Source organism: Loxodonta africana, chromosome 3 (assembly GCF_030014295.1).
Source record: "Loxodonta africana isolate mLoxAfr1 chromosome 3, mLoxAfr1.hap2, whole genome shotgun sequence".
NCBI classification, from domain to species: domain Eukaryota; kingdom Metazoa; phylum Chordata; class Mammalia; order Proboscidea; family Elephantidae; genus Loxodonta; species Loxodonta africana.
The window spans coordinates 64,444,775-64,467,957 of record NC_087344.1 but is presented as its reverse complement, the minus strand read 5'-3'; the positions used below and the strand labels follow the sequence as shown (position 1 = coordinate 64,467,957).

The window sequence follows — 23,183 nt, the reverse complement described above, 5'->3', positions numbered from 1 at the left end:
GAGAAGATCATGCCCATTTTATAAAGAAGCTGAGGCTTCTGAAGCAAAGCTAGGATGTAGCCCAGGGTCAGCCCCCAGGCCTGGCTCTGCATGGGTCAGCTGTGTGATCCTAAGCAATCTCTGGGCCTCAAAGTCCTCATCTGTAAGATGAGGGGAAAAGCCAAGATGACTTCTAACGATCCTTTTCTCTCTGGCACCCTGATTCGGCGAAATGCAGTTTTGTCACTCTCAAGTTCCAGAAACACCTGCGAAGGGCCCCTAATTAGAGGAGCTCAGAACATGCCTTAATGAACAGGTGAGAAAGTGCTGCTGCTTGGCCTCTTCAGACGATTAAGCATGACCTTATTATCCTTTTTAATATGATTAATTTGCTCAGAAAGCCTTTTACAAAGAAGACACAAAGGGAAACATCAGCCCAGCCTGCTCTGAACTCAGGAGTGCGTGGGCAGCACAGCTTTAGAAGCTGGCCCCAAGTGCAGCACAAGTTTCTGTTCCCACCCAGGAACTTCCCTTTCTGACCTGTCTCCAGTCATGGTATCAGTTCACCAAGGAGAGTTATTCCGGCATCCGTTAGGAGCAAGGCCTACCCCGACTTCTTACAGCAAGTCTGGCTCCCTTCTCCCCACAAGGCATACCCAAGTCCCATCCCACATGGACTTTACGGGGCTGGCTCCCCATACACACACTTCCTTTGGGATGCTGGCTGCAAGCCCCCTTACTACCCTTGTGCTTCCTGGTCCACAGAAATTTTGATATAGTTTTGTTTTAATCCACACCATCCATTTGTCAGTTTGTCGTACTGTGGCGGCTCGTGTGTTACTGTGATGCTGGAACCAGCAGGATCACCCATACTGGACAGGTTTCAGTGGTGCTTCCAGACTAAGAAAGACCAGGAAAAAAGGCCAGGCAAACTACTTCTGAAAATTAACCAATAAAACCTTATGGATCATAACAGAACATTATCTGACTCGCTTTTGGACATATCAAGGGGGGATCAATCCCTGGAGGAGGGCATCATGTTCGGTAAAGTAGAGGTCCAGCAGACCAGCAAGGGCGAGAGAGAGATTCTTGGTGAAATGGACTGGCACAACATCCACAACAATGGACTTGAACATGCCAGCAATCGTGAGAATGATGCAGGACCAGGCAAGATTTTCTTCTGTTATACATAAGGTCTCCATCAGTAGGTGTCGACTTGATGGCAGCTATTTATCTATCTTGTCGTAATCCATCATTCTTACGTATTTGGAACGGAGGGGGTGGGTTTTGAGTGTGCTCACTCTGCCATCTGGTGCAGAAGTCCCCACGTTATTCCTTGACTTCCTGGTTCTAGTATGGCCTGGCGGCCCACGCGTGCTTCCCAGTGTGCCTATGGGAGCCGAGGTACCACTGCTGTATTTGCACTGGTGAGAGTGGGCCTTGGTTTCCTGCAGCTCTGTTCACTCGATCCCCCTCCCCTGTAATACCAGCCCCACATTTATCCAATCTTTTCAAGCTCAGCCGAAGTACACTGCTTTTTTTGCCCTCCTGCAGCATGTAGAGGAAGGCGTGAAAACTTAAATGTAAACTGATGACATGAGCCAGGTGGAGACTACAGTAAACAGGACAGTAGGCATCCCATCCATACGGGAAAGCTGCTACTCAGCTCCCGACGATTGTTGCCATGCAGGACTACAGGCTTAGGGTTGTCGGATCCTCCCATTTTTCAAGAAAATCCACAAATTCCAATTTTTATGTGAAATCTCCGGATTTTTAAGTACTGGCAACTTACTCCAAACCAAACCCAGTACCGTCTAGTTGATTCCAACTCATAGTTTTTTTTTAAACCACCTTTCAAGGCACAAAATAGCAACCTCTGACTTGAAGGATGAAACTCCTAATCTCATACTTGGGCATCTCATTCTCCAAAATGTGTGTTAACTCCCATCCACCTAGCCAGACAGAGGGGTCTTCGAAGAGAAGGCCCATTTCTCTCTTTTCTTCCTACAATGATCAAATCTGGGCAGATCCAGGGTGCTCAAATAGTTTGTTGACTACAGGCTGATATGTTGATTGAGGGGTGTGAATTAATGAGTCTCTCTGTGTTTCCAAAAACCATCTGGCACCCAGACACACTCTCTTCAGCTGCCAACACACACTGGCAAAACAGAACGCAGGGATCTCAAAGCCCCATCCATTTAAATTCCACAGGACTGCAGGCAATGCAGAGATCAAAGGTGAAAAGCACATTAGAACAGGGAGCGTAACTTTTAACATCTGTTAAATTCGGTCAAAGTGTGTTGGGTTTAGTGCTGCTAATAAAGATGTAATAACCCTGAAACGTTCGACTATTTCTCGTGGAAGGGGCTGTTGACTGGGGTCAGGTACACCAAAGTTCAAGTCCCATTTCCACCCCTTGTTAAGCTCTGTGACTTTGGGCAAGTTATCTAACCCCCTTTGAACCTCAGGTTCCTTGACTGAAAAATGGAGATAACACCTACCTTAGAGAGTGACAGGAGCCCTGGTGGCACAATGATTAACTGCTCATCTGCTAACTGAAAGGTCAGCAGTTCAAACCCACCAGCTGCTCCAAAGGAAAAAGATGTGGCTGTCTGCTTCCATAAACATTTATGGCCTTGGAAACCCTATGGGGTAGTTCTACTTTGTCCTAAAGGGTTGCTATGAATCAGAATCAACTGAACGGCAGTGGGTTTAGAGAGTGAGTGTAAGAGCTACATGAGGTGATTTGAGTCAAATGACTCACTAATGTGAAACGGAATCCCTGCGTGGTATAAACAGTTAACACATACTGCTGAGTTAGGAGTTTGAGTCCCTCCAGAGGTGCCTCAGAAAAAAGGCCTGGTGATCTATTTCTGAAAGAGCAGTCACTGAAAACCCTATGGAGCACAGTTCTACTCTGATACGTGTCGGGTCGCCATGAGTTGGAATTGACTCGACGGCAACTGGTGGTGGTGTGAAATACTAGTAGCAGTATAAATTAATACGACCATTTTTTTTGTATACACGTGAATGTCCTTTCTTGAACCACTTCTATTTATCCTAAAGAAATAACTCAGAAAAAAAAAAAAAAAAAAACTCTAAGCACTAAGTTTTTCAATGTAGTTTTATTTATAATACTAAAAACCAAAACCAAACCCCTTGCTATAGAGTCGGTTGTGACTCATGGCAACCCCACATGTCACAGAATAGAACTGCTCTATTGCGTTTTCTTGGCTGTAATCTTTACGGAAGCAGTTTGCCAGGCCCTTCTTCTATGGAGCCACTGGGTGGGTTCAAACCACTAAACTTTAGGTTAGCAACCGATCTCAAACCACTTGCATCACCCAGGGACCTCTATTTATAATAATAGGGATCTGAAAACAAATAGTCCAACAACGCAGGGGTATCCAATGGACTTCTCACAGTCAATAAACACAATAGTCACAAACAACCTAACACATATGCAACATATAACACCAAGCAAATGAAGTCGAATACAGAATGCTATCTACAGTCCAACGACAAGGGTATAAAAATGTGCACTGTAGGCACATGGGCAGAGATTTGAAGAACACAGAAAAACTAAAACAGTTGTTGGGCTGGGTGATGAGATTTGGGTGATTTTTTTTTAAGTCCCCTTTACTGATGTTATATTATTGTTTTCATAGTAAATAATACCATGAGAAGGGAGCTTGGTGAGAATGGAGGAGATGACAACACAGCTGGCCAGCAGCAAAACAGCTACAGGCCAAAGCACCTAAGCAAAGGAGGGGGTGATGGTGGCACCAAAGACAAGCTCTAACCAAGAGGGGCAGGATGCGTTTTGGTTGCATCTGCCTGGCCCAGCTCCAGCTTCTGTCCTGGTTGGCCTATGGAAAATGCTTAGCTCAGTGCCCAGCACAAAGCGGATGCCCAGCACGTGACAGCTGTTGTTGTTGCTGTTAAAAACAACCGGGTTAGAAATCAGGGGATTCAAATTTTGATTCTGGCTCTGCTGTGGATTCACTGTGTAGATTTGGGCAAGTGATTAAATCTCTAAATCTCAGTTTACTCATCTGTAAGACGGGAACAACAATAGGATGGCGAAGTGGAAAAATCAACAGCCACCACCACGAAACCTGGGTTCTTGATCCACTGTATGGTGGCAGGCAAGTCCCTTCCCCCTCTGGGTCTTGGTTTCCCCATCCGGACACTAAGTGGAATGGAATAGAAATTCTCTATGGAACTCTTAGCTCTGATTTCTTTTATTCTAAGTGCCTGGCTAGAAGTGGCTTTGAAAAGTAAAAACATCATAATATTGACAGTTACCATTTACTAAGTGCGTTCTCTGTGTTAAACACTGTATGTCACATGCATTTAATGCACTTATATGCAATTACCTGCATTTAATGTCCTAAACACTGGAGGGCCCCCGGACTCTCTTTTCCATCTACACTTATTCCCTAAAATCTAAAGACTAATCAGAGGTTCTCAAATTGACATTTGGGGCCCAGTAATTTTTTGCTGTGAGGGGATGTCCTGTGCATTGTAGGATTTTAGCAGCATCCCTGGCCTCTACCCCCTGATGGCCAGTAGCATCCCCCCTCCCCAGCTGTGACAACCAAAAATGTCCCCAGACATTGTCAAATGTCTCCTGGGGGACAAAACTGCCCCCAGTTGAGAACCACTAGTGTAAATGATCTCATCCAGTCTCACGGCTTTAAACACCATCTATAGCATCTCTATGCTGACAACTTTCAAATTTATATCTGCAGCCTGAACCTCTTCCCTGAACTCCGCACTTGGGTATCCATCTGCCTGATGGATAGCCCCACTTGAACAACTAATCGCCATCTCAAAGTCAACACTTTCTACATGGAAATCCTGATCTATAACACACCCATCAAACTTGCTACTCCCACAGTCTGCTCCATTGCAGCAAATGACAATTAACCCCATCCCTCCAGCTGCTTAAGCAGAAACCTTGGAGCCATCCTTGATTTTTCTCTATTTCCCTTTCTTGTAGCATATCCAATCCATCAGCAAATACAGTTTACTCTACCTTCAAAATATATCCAGAATCTGACCACTTTTCACCACCTCCACCCACTTCCACTCTGCTCCAAGCCATCATCTTCTCTCAGCCTCCTCACTCGTTTCCCCTCTGGTACCCTTGCCCTCCTGGAGTCTATTCTCCACAAAGGGTCCAGAGTGGTCCTTTGAGACAAAAGAAGATGGTGTCACTCTGCTCTCCAAGTCCCCCAGTGGCTCCCCAGATCACTCAGCATAAAATGGCTCTGAGGCCCACATCCCCAGCACGACTTCACCCTCATCTCCTGCCATCACCCCCTCAGTCACTAGACACAGTTACACGGGTCTTCTTGTTGCTTCTCACATATGCCAAGCATGCTCCAGCCTCCAGACCTTGTGCTTGCTGTTTAATCTGCCTGGAATGTTCCTTCCCCCAGCTTTCGGCTTGGTTCAGTCCCTCACCTCCTTCAGGTGTCTGCTCAAAAGTCACCACCTCAATAAGACAGTCCTTTGAGCTTTTTTAAAATGACAACCCTCCTACCCCCACATTCATCCCTTCTCTGCTTTATTCTTCTTCACAGCACATATCATTATCTAACAAACTATATATTGCACTTTCTTACTTATGTATTGTCTGTCTCCTCCCACCAGAACGTGAGTTCCATGCGTAATTCCATAAGGAACTCGTGTGCCAGTGGTCTTTGCCTGTCTTGTTCACAGCTGTACATCCCTAACAACTGGAATATAGTACCTGGCACATAATATTGTTGTTAGTTGCCATCGAGTTAATTCCAACTCCTGGTGACCCCACCTGTGCAGAAATAGAACTGCTTCATAGGGTTTTCAAGGCTGTGATCTTTCAAATGCAGATCACCAGGTGTCTTAGTTACCTAGGGCTGCTATAACAGAAATACCTCAAGTGGGTGGCTTTAACAAAGAGAAATTTATTCTCTCACAGTCTAGGAGGCTAGAAGTCAGAATTCAGGATGCCAGCCCCAGGGGAAGGCTTTCTCTTTCTGTGGGTTCTGGGGGAAGGTCCTTGTCATCAATCTTCCTCTGGTCTAGAAGCTTTCTGTGCAGGAACCCCAGGTCCAAAGGACACACTCTGCTCCCAGTGCTGCTTTATTGGTGGTATGAGGTCCCCATGTCTCTCTATTCGCTTCTCTCTTTTATATCTTTCAAAAGAGATTGGTTTAAGACACAACCTAATCTTGGCGATTGAGTGCTGCCACTAATCCCACTTCATTAACATTATAGAGGTAGGATTTACAACACATAGGAGAATCACATCAGATGACAAAATGGTAGACTACCACACAATACTGGGAATCATGGACTAGACAAGTTGACACACGTTATTTTGGGGGGACACAATTCCAATCTATAACAGTGACACAAATTCAATCCATAACACCAGGCCTGTCTTCTGAGGCAACTCTGGGTGGATTTGAACCACCAGCCTTTCAGCTAGGATTCAAGTGCTAAACTATTTGCACTTGAATGAACTGTACGTTAAATCTGCATGGTAGAGATTACTATTATCCCCACAAGGGAACTGAAGCTCAGGAAGGTTAAGTAACCTGACTCAGATGCCTCAGGTAGGTGACTCTGACTCACCACCCAAGGGTCTCCCCAAGTGTGGCACTATGGGGTACTTGTCATGGATTGAATTATGTCCCCCAAAAATGTGTGTACCAATTTGGCTGGGCAATGATTCCAAGTATTGTTGTGATTTTCCTATGTGTTATAAATTCTGCCTCTATGATGTTAATGAGGGAGGATGGGCGGCAGTTGTGTTACTGAGGCAGGACTCAATCTACAAGATTGGATTGTGTCTTGAGGCAATCTCTTGAGATATAAAAGAAAGAAGCCAGCAAAGAGACAGGGGGACCTCCTACCACCAAGAAAGCAGTGCCAGGAGCAGAGCGTGTCCTTTGGACCTGGTTTCCCTACACAGAGAAATTCCTGGTCTGGGGGAAGAATAAGGAGAAGGCGGACAGAGAGAGAAAGCCTTCCCCAGGAGCTGACACCCTGAATTTGGAGTTTCAGCCTACTACTGTAAGAAAATAAACTTCTCTTCGTTAAAGCCATCCGCTTGTGGTATTTCTGTTATAGCAGCACTAGATAACTAAGACAGTACTAAACTAGATTTCAAACAGTTCACCAGCTTTAAAAAACACTGGAGAACACTGAGAAGCAAAAAGGAATCAGTAAGTAAACCCCAACCTAAACCTCACACCTTATACAAAAACTAATTGAAAATGGATCATGCACTTAAATGTAAAACGTACAGCTATAACGCCTTTAGAAAAATATAACAGAAACTCTTGGGAATCTAGGGCTAGGCAAAGAGTTCTTAGACTTGACACCAAAAGCACAATCCATAAAAGGAAAACTCAATAAATTGGACCTCATCAAAATCAAAAACTTCTGCTCTGTGAAAGCTCATGTGAAGTGTGAAAACATAAGCTACAAACTGGGAGAAGATATGTACAAACCACACATCTGACAAAGGACCAGTAGCTAAAATATATAAAGAACTCTCAAAACTCAACAGTGAAAAAAGCAAACAACTCCAATTATAAAATGGTCAAAAGACATGAAATAGACATTTCACCGAAGAGGATATACAGTTGGCAAATAAACACATGAAAACACGTTCAACATCACTAGCCACCAGGAAAATGCAAATTAAGACCACAATGAGATAGCACTACACACCTCTCAGAACAGCTAAAATAAAAAATTATGATATCCATGATGGCAAAGATTTAGAAAAACTGGAATATAAAATGGTACGGCCACTCTGGAAAACATTTTGGCAGTTTCTTATAAAATTAAGCACACAATTACGTATGATCTAGCAATTGTACTCTTGGGCATTGAATCCTGAAAAATGAAAAGTTATGCTCACACCGAAACCTGTACACAAATGTTCATAGCGGTGTTATTTGACATAGTCAAAAATGAATTAGCCAAGATGTCCTTCAACAAGTGAATGCTTAAATAAATCATGGTACATCCATACCATGGAATATTATTCAGCAATGAAAAAGAATGAAATATTGATACATACAATGACTTGGATGAATCTCCAGGGAATTATACTGAGTGGGGAAAAAAAAAAAAAAAAGCCAATCTCAGTGCCAAGATAATTCAATGCGAAAAGAGATGATTGAACTCTGTTCAGTATTTTGACTGTGCTGGTGAAGACACTAATCTACAAATGTGATAAAACTGTATAGAAAGACACACACACACACACGAGTACAAGTGAAACTAGAGAAATCTTAATAAGATCTGTGCATTTTATCAATGTCAGTAACTTGGCTGTGATATTATACTATAGTTTTGCAAAATATTTCCATTACAGGAAACAAGGTAAACTTTACACAGACCCTCTGTATTTTTCTTACAAATACCTGTGAATCTACAGTGATATTCTAATAGAAATATCAATAGAAATTCTAATAACAAAAAACTGAAATCACAAAGTGAGAAACTTGTTCTGTCCTCCATTTTCCTTCTGATTAAATAACCTCTGGTACAGGTATGCCTTCCCTCCTAAGAGCTGTTTTACCCTTGTTAACAATGCCCTTGCAGACAACAGAATTTAGCTAGATTTACTAACACACTTTTATTTGATGGTATTTAGTTGTTTATTTTTTTCAGATGGTATATTTAAGGATTAAGAACACAGATTCTGGAGCCAAACCATCGGGTTGCGTTCTCCACTCTGATCTAGCGCCAGTTATTTATGGTCTGTTTGTACCTCAGCTACCTCATCTGTGAAATGAGTATAACAAGTGTACCTAAATCGTGGTGTTGTGAGTTCTAAATCAATAAAGTTGTGTGTGCATAAACACATATTTTTAACAGTGTCTGGCACAAAGTGATAGCTATTATTACCTTTACCATAACAAGGATTAAGGGGAAATCATGACATTTTAGAAACCTTTAGAGAAGCAGATTCAAGCCATACTACCTCTCGGAACGTGCCCCTGAGCTCCTCAGTTGCCCTGAGCCCACATCCGGGTGTCTGGACATAGGCCAGGGGCCAGGGAGCACCGGCTGCACCCACCTGCGCATTTCGTGCGGCTGATGAGGGGCGGCCCTGGGCGGCCTGTGCCGCCATCACCCGGGCGCGTGAGCAGCACGCTGATCTCGTACTCGGTGTCCGGGTCGAGGTGCCACAGCTTGTAGGTCTGCAGGCTGACGGCGTGCACCTCGGCCCACGGGCCGCGCGCCATGCGGTACTCGATCTCCTTACGCACGATGGGCCCGTCGCCAATGATGGAGTTGGTGTTGAGCTGGATGATAAGGTAGGTAGGGCCTGCGCGCAGCAGCTGCGGGGGCGCTATGGGTGTGGGGGGCTCTGCGAAGGGACGGGGAAGCCGGGACGCGGAGCCGACGGATGCCGCTGTGAGACCCTGACCCTTAACTCTGACCCCACCACATCCAAATCCCCAAGAGTCCTCTCGGTCCTCCCAGATCCCTTAAGCAGCCACCAAGCCCTGGACCAGACCGCCTCTCCTGCCCCTACTAAATCCCCAAACCCTAAGGGGCACCGGTTGGAAAGTCTTGCCCCGCCCATCCTCAGTAAGACCCGGGCCCACCCTCACCCTCAGCCCACACCCTTCCCGGCACTGCCTTCGGAATCCCCAAGTCCCAGCTCCTCAGGCTGACAGCACGCCCCCTCCAGTCAACCCCTAGGCACCACTCATCTCGCTTTCACCCTGAGCCTGCCCCACCCCGCCCTGGTCAGACCCCAACCCCAGCCCTCGCTCAACCGGTGCGCCGGCCGCCAGCGTCAGTGCACTGACCCTTGACAATGAGCTCGGCGAAGTTGGAGACGCCGGCGCCGCGCGGGGCCTGGGAAACGCAGCGGTACAGGTCCTGCTCGTCGCGGCCCACGGCGGCCAGCGGGAAGGTGGCCAGGAAACGCCGGTGGCTGATGTGCCGCACACCAGCCGCGGGCACCAGCTCCCCGCTCTGACGCTGCGGGGAGGGACAAGGTGGCAGGGACCGGGGCGCCGGGGACTGAGGGGTCCTGATCCCGCTCTGACCTGGGCGAGGGGCGATAACTGTCCTGTACCCGCTTAGCCACCCCTCCCGGGGGCGGGGCGGTAAGGGGTTCCCGGACCAGCTCCATCATGGCAAGGTGCGGGATTAAAGGCAGATTAAGAGAAGGTGATCGCTCTGCTTTTGGCGGGAAGAGGGATTAGGGGATCCTGGAGCTGTGTTGAAAACCCTGGTGGCGTAGTGGTTAAGTGCTACGTCTGCTAATCAAAAGGTCGGCAGTTCGAATCCACCAGGCACTCCTTGGAAACTATGGGGCAGTTCTACTCTGTCCTATAGAGTCGCTATGAGTCGGAATCGACTCGTGGTTTTACGGAGTTGTGTTATGTCCCGGGAGAAAGGGGCACCCAAAGGGTCAGAGCCTTGGGGCTCACCATGAATGACGGGAGAGCCAGGACGCATGTGTACGGATATCGGGGGATAAAAGCAAGTCTCAGGAACCCGCAAAGAAGCCAGGGCCAGAAGCCCCTCTTACCTGGAGGAGGAACCGCTCTGCCTCGGCCACCCTGCCTGCCGCCATGCACTGGAAGGAGGCGTTCTGGCCCGCATTGACCTCCACGTCGCCCAGGCGGGAAAAGTGCGGGGCTTTTGCTGTGGGAATAAAAACACGCGGTGAGCTGGGCCTGTGCCCCTGCAGGCAGGAGCCGCGGCCGCCCGCACCCCTCTCCCCTGCACCCTCAGTGGGCTGGGACTCACCACAGGGGTAGCTGAGAAGCAGGATGTCGTCTAAGCCCATGTAGCCCCTGCGGTCTGAGGAGATGAGGGCCTCAAACAGCACCTAGGGGAGGCGGGAGGGCCTGTCATACTGACCTCCCTCCAACCCTGCCTGGTGAGGTGCCCACAAGAGCCCTCGTTTAGCTCTGCCCCAGCCCCATCCACCTCAACCAGCTAAAGTCAGCCCAGCTCACGCTCACCCTCTCCACCAACCCTGTTGTGGGAGCCGAGACAGCATCCAGAGCTAAAAAGGTCAAGGCCAGGGCTTCCATCCCAACCCTGGACTGTTAAACCTTCAAGCAGCTTCCCAGCTAGACAGTTTCCAGGTCAGCACTGTTCCAAATTATTTTTGCCCCTCTGAATAATAGACTATTCCTATTCACAAATGACCCCCGATGCTGAACCCATACGGACCCTGGTCACTGAATAACCCAATGCTGACCACAGACCGGCTGCGGATGCTGAACACAGACCAACTTCAACCTCTGTCACTCACTAACTAATCCCTGACCTCAAGCTGACATTTTCCCCCACCCCCACCCACAGCCTGACCCCAGACTGAACCCAGCCCACCTGATACTCATTGGGCCAGAAGGTGCTGACAGCCAGCTCAGCCTGGTGCCATTGATGGCCATGGGATCCAGTCATATTCCAGACAGCACTGCCCAGGGGGCCCCCATTGACTCGCACGTAGACACCCAGGGTGCCCGGGCTGTGCCCATCCCGGCTGTACAGGAAGTAGCTGAACTGCACACAGTGGGTATCATTCTCGCTCAGGCTCTGGAAGATGACATGGGCCCGCTGACCTGGGCCGTGCTGGGAAGCATTGACCATCAAGTAGGAGCCTGGAAAGAGCAGGAAGGGTCAGGAACTGAGGAGGATTGGGGGAGGACCAAGGTCAGGTGGGTGCTAGGGAGAGAGGCAGATACAAAGGACTTGAGGCACTTAGACCCACTGGAGTCAGGGGTTCTGAGTTCCGGGTCCAGCTCCAACTCGCTGGCTAAGTCCCTTTACTTCCCTGGGCCCCATTCCCAAAGGAGAAAGTTGAAACAGCAAAAAAGGAAAAGAAAACCCACAAATCTGACTTTGTCAAAAACCCTTCTATAGCTCCTCACTACCTACACAACCAGCTCAAGCTCCTGCCCTCCCAATCCCCACGCTCTGAGCCATTCTTGGAGGCAGGAGTCAAGAGCCTGGCACGTAATAGGCCCTTGAAGGCTACCTCTTTCAAAGCCTTCCCTACATATCCCACTGTGGCTTCTCTCCTGGCCCTTGGATCACTAATAAAGTACATGTCCCAGCACAGGCTCTGAATCGAAGCTGCATGAATGTGTAGAACAGAGATTGAATGAAAGGACTCTAGCTGCCCTTCTAGCTCCGACCTCCTGAGTCTAAATTCCAGGGAAACAAATTCCCTTGATTGCCACCCTGGAGAAGGATGGCCCTGTCCCTTCCCCAGAGATCCAGGCTGCATGCTGACGAGGAGCTGGGGAGCTAGACACTGCAGGGCCGGGCTGGAGGATTATGGCTTCCCTTCTAGAGGAAACCGCTACAGTTAAGAGCTGCGGCTGCTAACCAAAAGGTCAGCAGTTTGAATCCACCAGGCGCTCCTTGGAAACCCTGTGGGGCAGTTCTGCTCTGTTCAATAAGGTCGCTACGCTACGAGTCAGAATCGACTCGAAGGCAGTGGGTTTTGGTTTGGTTCTAGAGGAAGAAGGCCCCAGCAGCTGCCAAGGGGCGCCTTCAGCTAACCAGCGACGCTGCCTCTGGGGCTTGGCTGTCAGCCAACACAAGCTCATTCAGCTCCCAAACCACAAGGCTCCCTGCTCTGAGAGGACTCCCTGGGGACTCCACTGCTGCTGGAGGGGATATCATTCATTTCTGTGAGCCAGGAGCCATGCAGAGGCGGCTCCTATATCAGTACTGGTGGGACAAGACAGTGAACACAGGAAGGGGCACATCCGCATCCTATCTATCTCCTCCTATCTCCTGCTCTCTGTCCTGGGTCTGAATCTCCCTCCTTCCTTCTCTTCCTTCTCCCGCCCAACTTCCTTCCCTAGACTGTGAGCACTAAGAGAGCAGAGACTGGCCCCTTGCTCAGCCCTACATCCCCAGTATCTAGCACAAGTGTGGACCCTTGCTAAATACTACATTTCTCTTTCTCCTTTCTCATTGGGTATGTCGCAGAGTCCACACATGGTAGTCAGAACTGGAAGAGGTGAATTCAAATCAAGTTCCTGGTACCTGAGTGCAGACCCTGTGCCAGGCCAAGGCTGGGCCCTGGGGATATGGAGACGGGTCCCTGCTACATCGGGTACCTTTACAGATCACTCTCAGACAAGTGCAACTATGATACCTGCTAGTAGAGAGTTCAAACAAGGAGCTGAGAGCCCCTGGAGGTGGAGATGAATGCCTCACGTAGGGCACGGCGTGAGCATGTTCAGAAGGCGGAGGCAGGGAGGCCGCCAGGAGGCAGGACTAGCGATGGGAGATGAGTTGTGGAGGCCACCTGTGCCAGATCCTGGAGGCGCCCTCTCCTGTTGGCTTCAAATCCCAGCCCCAACTCTGGCTGGGCCTTTGGTGCCCCTCAATCCGTGCCCTGACAGCAGGTGCAAACTCAGCTGTGCTGTGAGCTAACCCGGAAAGGCTCTGGCCCACTACTGTGACTGGGCAGGGGGAGGGGCTCCTTAGGCTGTCCATTTCTGGGGTTCGATCAGCAGGCACATTTGGTCCTCACACTAGGAATAAAATTGTAATTTGGCTTCCATCTGTTTTATCTTTTCTTTATTTCCCAATTAATTCTTAACCCAGGCAGTGATGAGGGGTGCTAGTTTAAGGGGTCCTCAAAGACCCCAAACAATAGCAACTAAACATTAATTGAGCCCCTGTATTATACCCCCATGCTATGGACTTCATAGGCATTATCTAATAACCCCATCAGGCATTATCTAGCAGAACATTATTGTTCTCCCCATTTTATAGTTAAGAAAATGGAGGCTCAGAGAGGTTGAGTAATTTGCCCAAGGTCACACAGCCAGTAAACTGATGGACCCAGGCTTTGAACCTGGGTCTTGGTGACTCTAGAACCAGTGCTCTAGGGGGCCATCATTGGAATACAAGGCCAGGACTAGAACCCACATAATTATTTTCCTGACTCCCAATTCAGTGCTCAGGATGCAGAAGTGTCCCATCCTGAAATGGGGTGGAACAAGGTAGAAGTTGGGAAGGATCTGGGACTTCCAGGAAGAAGGGCATAGAAGAAGGAAGTGTTTACACACACCCAGCCCCCGATGTTAGTGCTCTGTCAGCATCTTCAAGTCCTGGGTAGACCAGGGTTCAAAAGCTCTCAGAAAGAAGAGAACCTCCAGGAAGGTAGAGGATTCAGGAAGACCCAGTGGGAGCGGGGTGGATCCTAAGCTGAGCGCAAGGGGAGTAACGAGAAGTGGGTTTTAACCTACTTCATTACCTGGTCCTGCATCCATTTTACAGCTAAAACTACCTGATATGCATAGTTGCACAGCATTCAGAGAGCTCCCCATTCACAGTGTCATGTATTCATCACAGAAACAAAAGTAGATGAGGCCCAGAAAGGTTGAGTACTGTGCCCAAAGTCACACAGCAGGTGGGTAGAACTGCCCCTAGAAGGAGTTAAAGGGAGGATGGGGATGGGGATGGGGATGGGGATGGGGATGGGGATGGGGATGGGGATGGGGATGGGGATGGGGATGGGGATGGGGATGGGGATGGGGATGGGGATGGGGATGGGGATGGGACGTAGACTCACCATGGGGCAGGTCCACAGGGGTCCGGGTGCCAGGGTGGCTCCGTACTTGCTCCCACTGAAAGTCGTTGTACTGGGCTTGGCTGTACTCACAGGGCACTCCTGGGTCACTCACCTCCTCAAAGGTACAGCCGGCTGTGAGGGCAGGACCTGGTTAGCTCAGGCCGGGGCAGGGCTGCCAGCCAGGGAGGGTACTTGGAGCTGCCCTCCAGGACCCCATCGCTGTTGCCTCCTTCTACTCAGGCCTACCCTCCTCTCTTCTCTCTCCTCAGGTCCTCCCCCAGCTATTCCCACTCTCTAACAAAACTGTCCCCCCCGCGCTGCCTTCTCCTTCTACTAAAACTCCCCCTCACTGCCCTCTCCCAATAGCAAGACCTCCCCACACTGTCCACTCCCCCAGAACTCCCCAGGGCCCCCCGCACACTGTTCAACCATCCATCAGAGAACGTCCTCAATAAATACTAGTTATCATTATTACTATATCACTGGAGCTTCACAACAACTGTGCAAGATCAGAACTAGAATTATCCCTATTTTACAGATGAGTAAACTGAGCCCCAAAGAGGCTAAATGACTTCCTTAAGGTTATACAGCTAGTGGCAGAGGTGGGGTTTGAACTTTGATCTCCTGCCTTCTAGCCAAGTTTCCATCACCATCTTCACACAGAGGACAGACAATGGACACTCCTCTACCCCACCCAGGGACTGGCACGATTATGAATGCCCTGATCCAGCCCTGACAATATTTCCTTAATAAAACAGCCATCAGCACAAATCATCACATGCTTACAAGGAGCCAGGCACAGTGTTAAATGCTCTAAGTACACAGTCTTGTTTAGGCCTCACCTTCTGAGGCAGGTACCACTATTATTCCCATTTGACGGATGGGCTTAGGGGATTCATTCATTTGCTCAAAGTCACCCACCTAGGTCTCTGCCTGCAAGGATGTGAAACACAAAAGCACAATCATACGTGGACTAAGCACACGTATGAACTAGAGGAAGCAAATCCCCATGATTTAGAACCAATGGTGCAGTGGTTATGAACTCAGCCATTAACCAAAAGGTCGACAGTTCAAATCTACCAGCTGCTCCTTGGAAACCTATGGGGCAGTTCTACTCTCTCCTATAGGGTCGCTATGAGTCAGGATTGGCTCAACGGCAACAGGTTTATTTATCAATAATACAGATTAAATGTGGAAAGCAGGGTAGGGGGTAGTTTGAATACGAAGAGCATACTGAAATAGACACAAGTGCTCTGGTTGGTAACAAGATCGGTGTATCTTAGCTTGCTCATCAAAGCCCTGAGTAGGCATCTCATAAACCTGAGAACACCACCGGTTCAGGAACTAACTGCAAACCAGTTCCCTACACTCACTCCCAAAACTTAACGCTTGGGGCCCCCACAGGGATAGTCCTGAGGGATCTGAGACTCAGGAGAATGCCTAAGCAGGCCTCAAAGAAACAAGCAGAAGTCATGCTAGGCCCTGTCCTGGGTACGTGCCAAGCACTGGTACTTCTCCCATTTAACAGATGAGGTAGGTGGCTAAGGCTCCCAGGGGTAAAGGAATTTGCCCACATTATAACATGGTACATAAGTAAGTAAGCTTTAGAGTCACACAGACTTGGGATTGAATTTTGGCTGCAATTTACCAACCCTTGTGACCGTGGGCCTTTCTGGGCCTCAGTTTCTTCCATCCATACACGGAGTTGTTGAGGTTCTATGCAGCGGGCCACTTAGCACAATGTCTGGCACAGAGTAAGCACGAGGAAATAGCTGTTCTTAATATATGCCCCTTGAGTCTATGTAAGTAACAGAGGCAGGATTTGAACCCATGTCAGTCAGATGCCAAAGTCCATGTTTCCCACCAGTGAAGCCTTCAACATGAAAAGGTGTAAACTTGAGCTGCTTCCCAGTCTCAAGGAGAGAAGGGGAGAGGGATAGACAGTAACTGGAGAGTGATTGCCATGTGCCAGGCACAGTGCTGGGCTCCTGCTCACACAGCAAGTGATGTCACTTTTAGTAGATTCAGGTGTCCATCTCTAACAGCTACTTCTCTGTGTTGTCACGGGGATCACATGAAGTAGCATATGGAAATATGGCCAGCCAAACCAGGCACAAAGAAGGGGATCACCATTCTCAGGGTCTCCCTTTCCCTTTTTGGGGCCCCATCAGAGTGTGAAATGGCAAGGTGCGGGCTGAGGCTAGCACAAGACGGTGGGATGGAACAACAGGAGACTCTCTCCAGGGCTAGGACAGGACCCTGGCTGAGCTCTTTGTCTGTTTGTTTGAAAAGCCCTGGTCAGCATCATGCCCTGTGGTATGTGGGAGGTGGGTGTTAACCCATCTGTGCTAGGAGGACCTCAGCTCTCCCTCTAGAAAATGACCCACAGCACAGAGAAGGGACATGGCCAGTGGGGATGGTCAGGGAGGGCTCCCTGGAGAAGGTGGGACAGCTGACCTCAGCCTGAGCTGGGTCCCCTCACTGACGGTCTTAGCCAATGCCTCCCTGAGGCAGAGGAATTGCCAGAAAAGGAAGCCTAGGGCTAGACCCCAGGCTGGGGCTCAAGTCCTCCCTGTTCCTGCACAAGTCACAAGGCAGCTGCCCCAGGATGTCTCACCCTCCAGCTCCTTGGCTTCCTCCTGTCCATCCTGGGCCAAGGCCACATGACCTACCAGTGCTCCCAGACTGACTGATCTGGTCACATTAATGCCCAGGCTGAAGTCTCTGCTCAGAGTGACCTCCAGCCCATCTGACCTCTGCCAGAGGGACCTCCGGATCACCTGACTCTAGTCACATGAAGTCCCAGACTGACTGACCCCACCCAGAGTGACGAGATGACTGCCAGGCCATCTGACTTTGCCCAAAATGACCACCAAATTGACGGACCCCAGGCCAACCAACCCTGGCCAAAGTGACCCTAACCCAGATGACTCCTACCAACTGACCTCAGTCAGGGTGGCTGTCCTCCAAGACTGGCTGACCCCCCAGCCAAAATGACTCCCTCTCCCTAGTCAGTGTCCTGCAGACTGACTGCCCTGAGTCAGAGTGAGCCCAGGGCAAATGACCAAAGCCCCGGCTGACCGGCATGCTCTGTCAGCCCACCCCCAGCCCCATTTCTCTGGGCCAGGCCCAATTCCAGTCACAGCCCAGAAGGGTAACAGCGATGGGGCCAGGCTCTCTGAGGAGGGCCCCCCCCCACCTCTTCCCCAGTTCACCCTGGGATGGAAACAATCAGCCCTCCCAGCCCCAGGAAAAGCCCTCCATCGCCTCCAGCCTGGTGGGCTCAGGAGCCAGGAGCCCTAAAGCCAAGTCTCAGCGCCTGCTGGGGACCCAAAGAACCCAGAGGCCAACAGCCCAGCGGAGAAATCTAAAACGGACTTTTTGGTCAGAGCAAGAATGGTAGCAGGGAATCCCTCTCAGCTCCATCCATGCAGACATGGGCACGGCCACACACACATCAACACCACCACGGGGGCTGCCACTTACCACCAGGTCCACCATGGCTCCAAGTGAATCCTCAGAGCAACCCAGAGATAGGTACTATTATTGTTCCTACTTTGCAGATGGAAACGGAGGCACAGAGAGACCAGGTTGCTTGCCCAAGGTCACACAGCTGCAAAGTACAGAAGCTGGGACTTAAATAAGTTATCTCTATTCAAGGAGACTATTGTTAATTGCCATGGAGTCGATGCCAACTCATGGTGACCCTTGTGTGCAGAGAGAGCTGCTCCATAGGGTTTTCAAGCAGACCACCAGGCCTGTCTTCCAAGGTACCTCTAGGTGGGCTGGAACTGCCAACCTTTTGGCTAGCAGTTGTGCGCTTAACCGTTTGTGCCACCCAGGGACTCCTTGAGGAGAACAAGCACACATTTTTTAAAAAAAGAGCCCTGACATTCTGCTGGCCACGTGTGCTAATTCAGTTTCATTCAAAGGATATTTATTCACTGACACTTAGAACAAAGCAGTCCCAGGCTGGCACAATGAGAGGCGTGAGGCTGATTCAGACTCTGCCCTGCCCTCAGGGCCCTCCCAGTCTGGGAAGGGGTAAAAGACTGAGACAACGCAGAGAGCGGTCAAAGCCACAGGGGAGGGTGAGAATGTGCATGGGGGCTCAGGGGAGCCAGGGATCTCAGGCGGTGGTGGTTGCAGGGAAGAGGCTTCCTGGAACGGGTGCATCTGAGCTCAGCCCGGAAGGACGGGTATCGTTTTAGCTAGTAAAGATGGGCATAAGGGCATTTGAGGCAAAGGGCCTCACAGTAGCAAAGGAAGGCAGTAACATGGTTTGTGTAGGGCTCAGAGAGGAGCCCAGATTGGCTGAAGCTGTGGGAGATGAGACTGGAGGGAGTGGGGGCTGCAGCCAGATCATGGAGGGCCTTAGACGCCAGGGTGAGGAGTTTGGCCTCATTTCAAATCGGGGAACTGCAGAAGGTGTATAGCAGGAGAGTGTCTGGATTCAGGTGACACAACTGATACATCCTATACACCATAGAGGAGGGAGCATGGCTTCTCCAGAGGGCACTGGAGGGAGCTTGGGACCAAGCCACCATGAGATCCGGAGTCAGATGTCACCAACTGCTAAGGAAACGGGGCTGAAGTCCCCACCTTGGATGCAAAAAACACACACCCCAGTCACAGCCAGAAAGATGCACAATACACACACACACACACACAGCCCCACACTCAAACATTCATATGAACAGCCCCTTCCCCCAGCGTAGTCAAAGCTTGGGGGACACAGTCTCAGCTGGACCAAGGAGAGGGAGAGAACCAAGTACCCCATATCTACCGGGGGCCTCCCTGAGAGAGTAGGCTGGGACAACCAGGACCCCTACTGCGTCCCCCAGCCCCAGCTCAAACTGGCCCAGCTACATTCCTTAGCTAATCTCCCCAATCTGGCGGGCGGTTGCCTGAGCAACCGTCAGCCACAATTTGGGAAGGCAGGGGGATGGTTTCTCCACATCCGGCTGGGCTCTAGATGGGGTGATATAAGGGGTAAAGCAACCTCTGGAGGTGGGGCCACACCCTGGGAGGGGGTCTCCTGATGTGAGAGTCTCCATGCCTCCCTCCATGTGTGTGTTTCCATTTGAGGGTTGTGTGTGGTATGGGGTGGTTGGGGGTGTGTGTGCACATGCATGCATGCTTGCACATGTGTGCTTGTACATGTATGGCTGTGACAGTGACAGTTTGGTACCAACTCACACACACTCAGCTGAATGGCAGGGGACCTGGGTCCTATTCCTGCTGAGCCTCTAGGGCAGGTGACTTGCCTTCTCTGAACCACTGCTTCTCACCTATGAAATGAGAATAGGAAACCAGGGGATCGCTAAGGTGGCTGGCTTCCAGCTCTGGGACTCTGATTCCATTTGTGTGAGTATGCATATGAGTAAGAACGATTTGGGGGCAGAGAGAGATACTATGGAGGGTGAGGTATGTGAGGGTGAGCATGGGTGTCTGAAAGTGTTGGTCTCCCAGGAAGCATGCTCCTAGGAAGTTGTGAGTGTGTAGACATGTATTTACGTGCAGAGGTGCGTGGGCACATTCAGTGATACCCATGTGCCTATTGTAGAGGTGAGTGCACGCGGTGGGGCAGGGGGGAGGTGTATGTGTGTGCGCATGCCTCTGTGTATGTGTGTGTGCGTGTGTGTGTATCACCCACATGTGTGCACCAGATTTTTCCTCCCCACCAGACAAGGAAAAGGTATTCTGTGCCAACTGCGGCTACAGCCACCACCACAATGTTTTCTGAAGACCCAAAGTAAACACAGCCTGTTTGCAATGAGATTTTTTCCCTTTGGTTTGCCAATAGAACACCCAGTTCCCCAGGGTGGCCCCAGGAGAAACAAAACTTCTCTGACAGGGAGCAAACTTAGGGGCTGTGTTCACAACCAACTCCAAACACAGCCCCAGCTCTGGCCTGGGGAACCCAAACACAATCCCAATGACAGCCCTGGTCTATTTCATCAACCGAAGCCACACCCCTACCTAGGTAGCCCAACCCAACCCTGGAACCAATGCTGGCCTCTCATCCAACCCACCCCTATCGAGTGATCTCCGCCCCAACTACAGCTCCTTCTCAGGCCAGCTAAGCCCCACCTCCTCTCCACCCGAGATTAGGGACTGTCTCGTGCCTTTGAACCCCATCCCCAAGCCCTGGGTACAGCAGATGGTCAACAGCGGCTGGACTTATTGACCCCATGACCCAAGCTAATCTGACCCTGATCAACCCCACCCAGCCTCAAGGACCATGCCTACAACCCAGAGGCCTGGCCCAGCCCCCCTCATTCCTGTCCTCACTCAGATCGCCACATTCAGCCTACACCAGGGCTCCCTGGAGCTACTGGCCAGAGCCCTGAATAAATGACGAGCAACTAATTAAGGGCAGGGCTGACAGCCATATGCTGGTCTTCTAAACACCCAGGGTTCAGCACAGCTGCAACCAGGGAGAACACTCAGGGCCAGGTCATAGGAAAAGAAAACAGAGCTGGCACCACCCACAGGGGCCAACACAGAGCCTGGCAATGCCAACATTCTGCCATCTCCACTGACAGTGAAAGAAAGCCAACTACAGCAGGGGGAACTTAAGCCAGACCCACCGCCCATCTCCCTGATCAATTTACACTGCAAATCCCAGAGCTAATGGTAGAGCTGCCATATTGGCAGTATAAGGGAGGCAGGGTGGTTCAGTGGCAGGATTCTCCCCTGGCATGCAGGAGACCTGGGTCCAATTCCTGGCCAATATACCTCATGAACAGCTACCACCAGTCTGTCAATGGAGGCTTGAGTGTGCTATGATGCTGTACCGGTTTCAGCAGAACTGCCAGACTAAGATAGGCTAGGAAGAAAGGCCTGCCAATCTACTTCTGAAAATCAGACAATGAAAGCGCTATGGATCACAACAGTCTGATCCACAACTGATCACGGGGCATGGGGTCGCCATGAACTGAGGACCAACTCAACAGCAGCTAACAGCAACAACAAGGGGAAGGCACAGGGTGGGTGGGATGCCACACAGAGGTGAAGGGCCCAATGGAGGGCTGTGCTGTTCAGAGGTACGGTGGGCAAAGAGTACAGAGACCCTGCGTCATTTAAAGATGCCGTGCACAGCAGAGGGGCAGAGGGCTGTGCGTGGCCCTGTGCAGTGGGAAGAGCTGTACTTTATAAAGGTATCATGGAGAGTAGAGGTTATGTAGTGCCATGTTAGCGTGTCTGGGTGCACAGGCTCCCTGCATTGTAGCCGCCCCTCACTGCACAGGGTTATACAACACAGGAGAGCAGAGCACACCGTGTCCACAGATCCCAGGCAGACGTCTAGCAAAGTATGGCCAAAGTGGTCAGTGCCATGACACATCACAGAAGTGGGCACAACCCGGAGTTGCATAGAGGCACCGCATACCAGTGCAATGCAGTGCAGTGCCATTAGTGGTACCCGGGGCAGGCGTGCAGTTATACACGGTAGGCGTGTGGAGGAATGCCAAGGTGGTAAGTTCAAGCCTACTAGCTCTTCTCCCTCTCCTGACACCAGCACAGGGCCAGGCATATAGAAGAGGGTGCACTGAAAGAACGTGCCCAGCGTAGGCCTGCAGAGCATACAGGGATACAGGGAAGGGGAAGGATCAGTGGGGTACAGAGGGAACTGCTGGGTGTGGAAACCCAGTGTGGATTACAAACGCAATGCAGTCCCAAGGAACGGCGGTAGAAAGTGGCACAAAATGGAGTGCAGTGAAGATGCAGTGTGGAACAGCAGATTCCAGGCAAAGGCTCTAGGTCTTGAAATCCAGCAGAGTGCATACAACCCAACACTGAGCAGGTATGTGGCAGCACAGGTGTGCTATAGAGGCCCATGGCAGTAATCTAGGACAGTGCACAGATGCAGTGCTGGGATACTGCACAAAGGGGCTGCCCTCCAAATCTCAGGTCAAGAGGGTGGTCCCAAGCTGCAGTGTAGGTAGAGATTCCCTGAACAGCGTGCAATGTGGAGTGGAGGTGCGCTGCAGTAGGGTGCTCATGCAGAGGTGTTGTTTAGCTGGCACTTCCAACAGAAACCTGGGAAGGACACAAGCCAGCACCCCAGTGGTAATACAGTGAAAGGCCAAGATGCCACAGGAGGCAGTGTTCCAAGAGCAGTGGTGCAGTGTAAAGCACTGGGTCCAGAGAAGGTCCAGACTCAATGCAGTGCAATGAAGCAGTGGAACAGAAGTGCTATGTTAAGGCAAAGCTGCACTGTGCTGGCAGTGCAAAGGCAGAATGCAGAGGGGCTGTGCCCAGAAACTCAGGCAAGTCCACGTGCCCAGTGCACTGCAGACACCCGCTGGAGTAATACAATGCAGTGGAGGGACACCACGTAACACAACGATGAAACATTGTGGTGGAATGCCATCTGTTGGTACAGTGCAGTGGTGCAGTGTGAGGAGCCATGCCCCAAACCCAAGAGAGTCCATATGCCCAATGCAATATAGACTGCCCAGTGAGGAACTGCAGTGTGGGACAGAAACGCTCTATGATGCAAACATACCAGGTGACCATAGAAAGGCATGTGTTAGTCTCGGGCAGTGGTGCAGTGTGCAGGGGCTCTGTCCAGAATCTGGGAGAGTCCACCTTCCCAATGTATTGCTGCCAT

At 50.3% G+C, this 23,183-nt stretch overlaps 1 protein-coding gene across 3 annotated transcripts in view; it reads right to left on the bottom strand.

Annotated features, from left to right (window-relative positions):
• PTPRU (protein tyrosine phosphatase receptor type U) overlaps positions 1–23,183 on the bottom strand; it is a 98,986-nt gene that overhangs the window by 67,159 nt on the left and 8,644 nt on the right. For all 3 annotated transcript variants that reach the window (XM_064281595.1, XM_064281593.1, XM_064281594.1), the window contains exons 2-7: positions 14,567–14,698; positions 11,356–11,627; positions 10,765–10,846; positions 10,544–10,659; positions 9,813–9,987; positions 9,071–9,364 (exon numbers count right to left, since the gene is read on the bottom strand). In XM_064281595.1, coding sequence (XP_064137665.1) covers positions 9,071–9,364; positions 9,813–9,987; positions 10,544–10,659; positions 10,765–10,846; positions 11,356–11,627; positions 14,567–14,698 — 1,071 coding nt within the window. The remainder of the gene's footprint in view (positions 1–9,070; positions 9,365–9,812; positions 9,988–10,543; positions 10,660–10,764; positions 10,847–11,355; positions 11,628–14,566; positions 14,699–23,183) is intronic.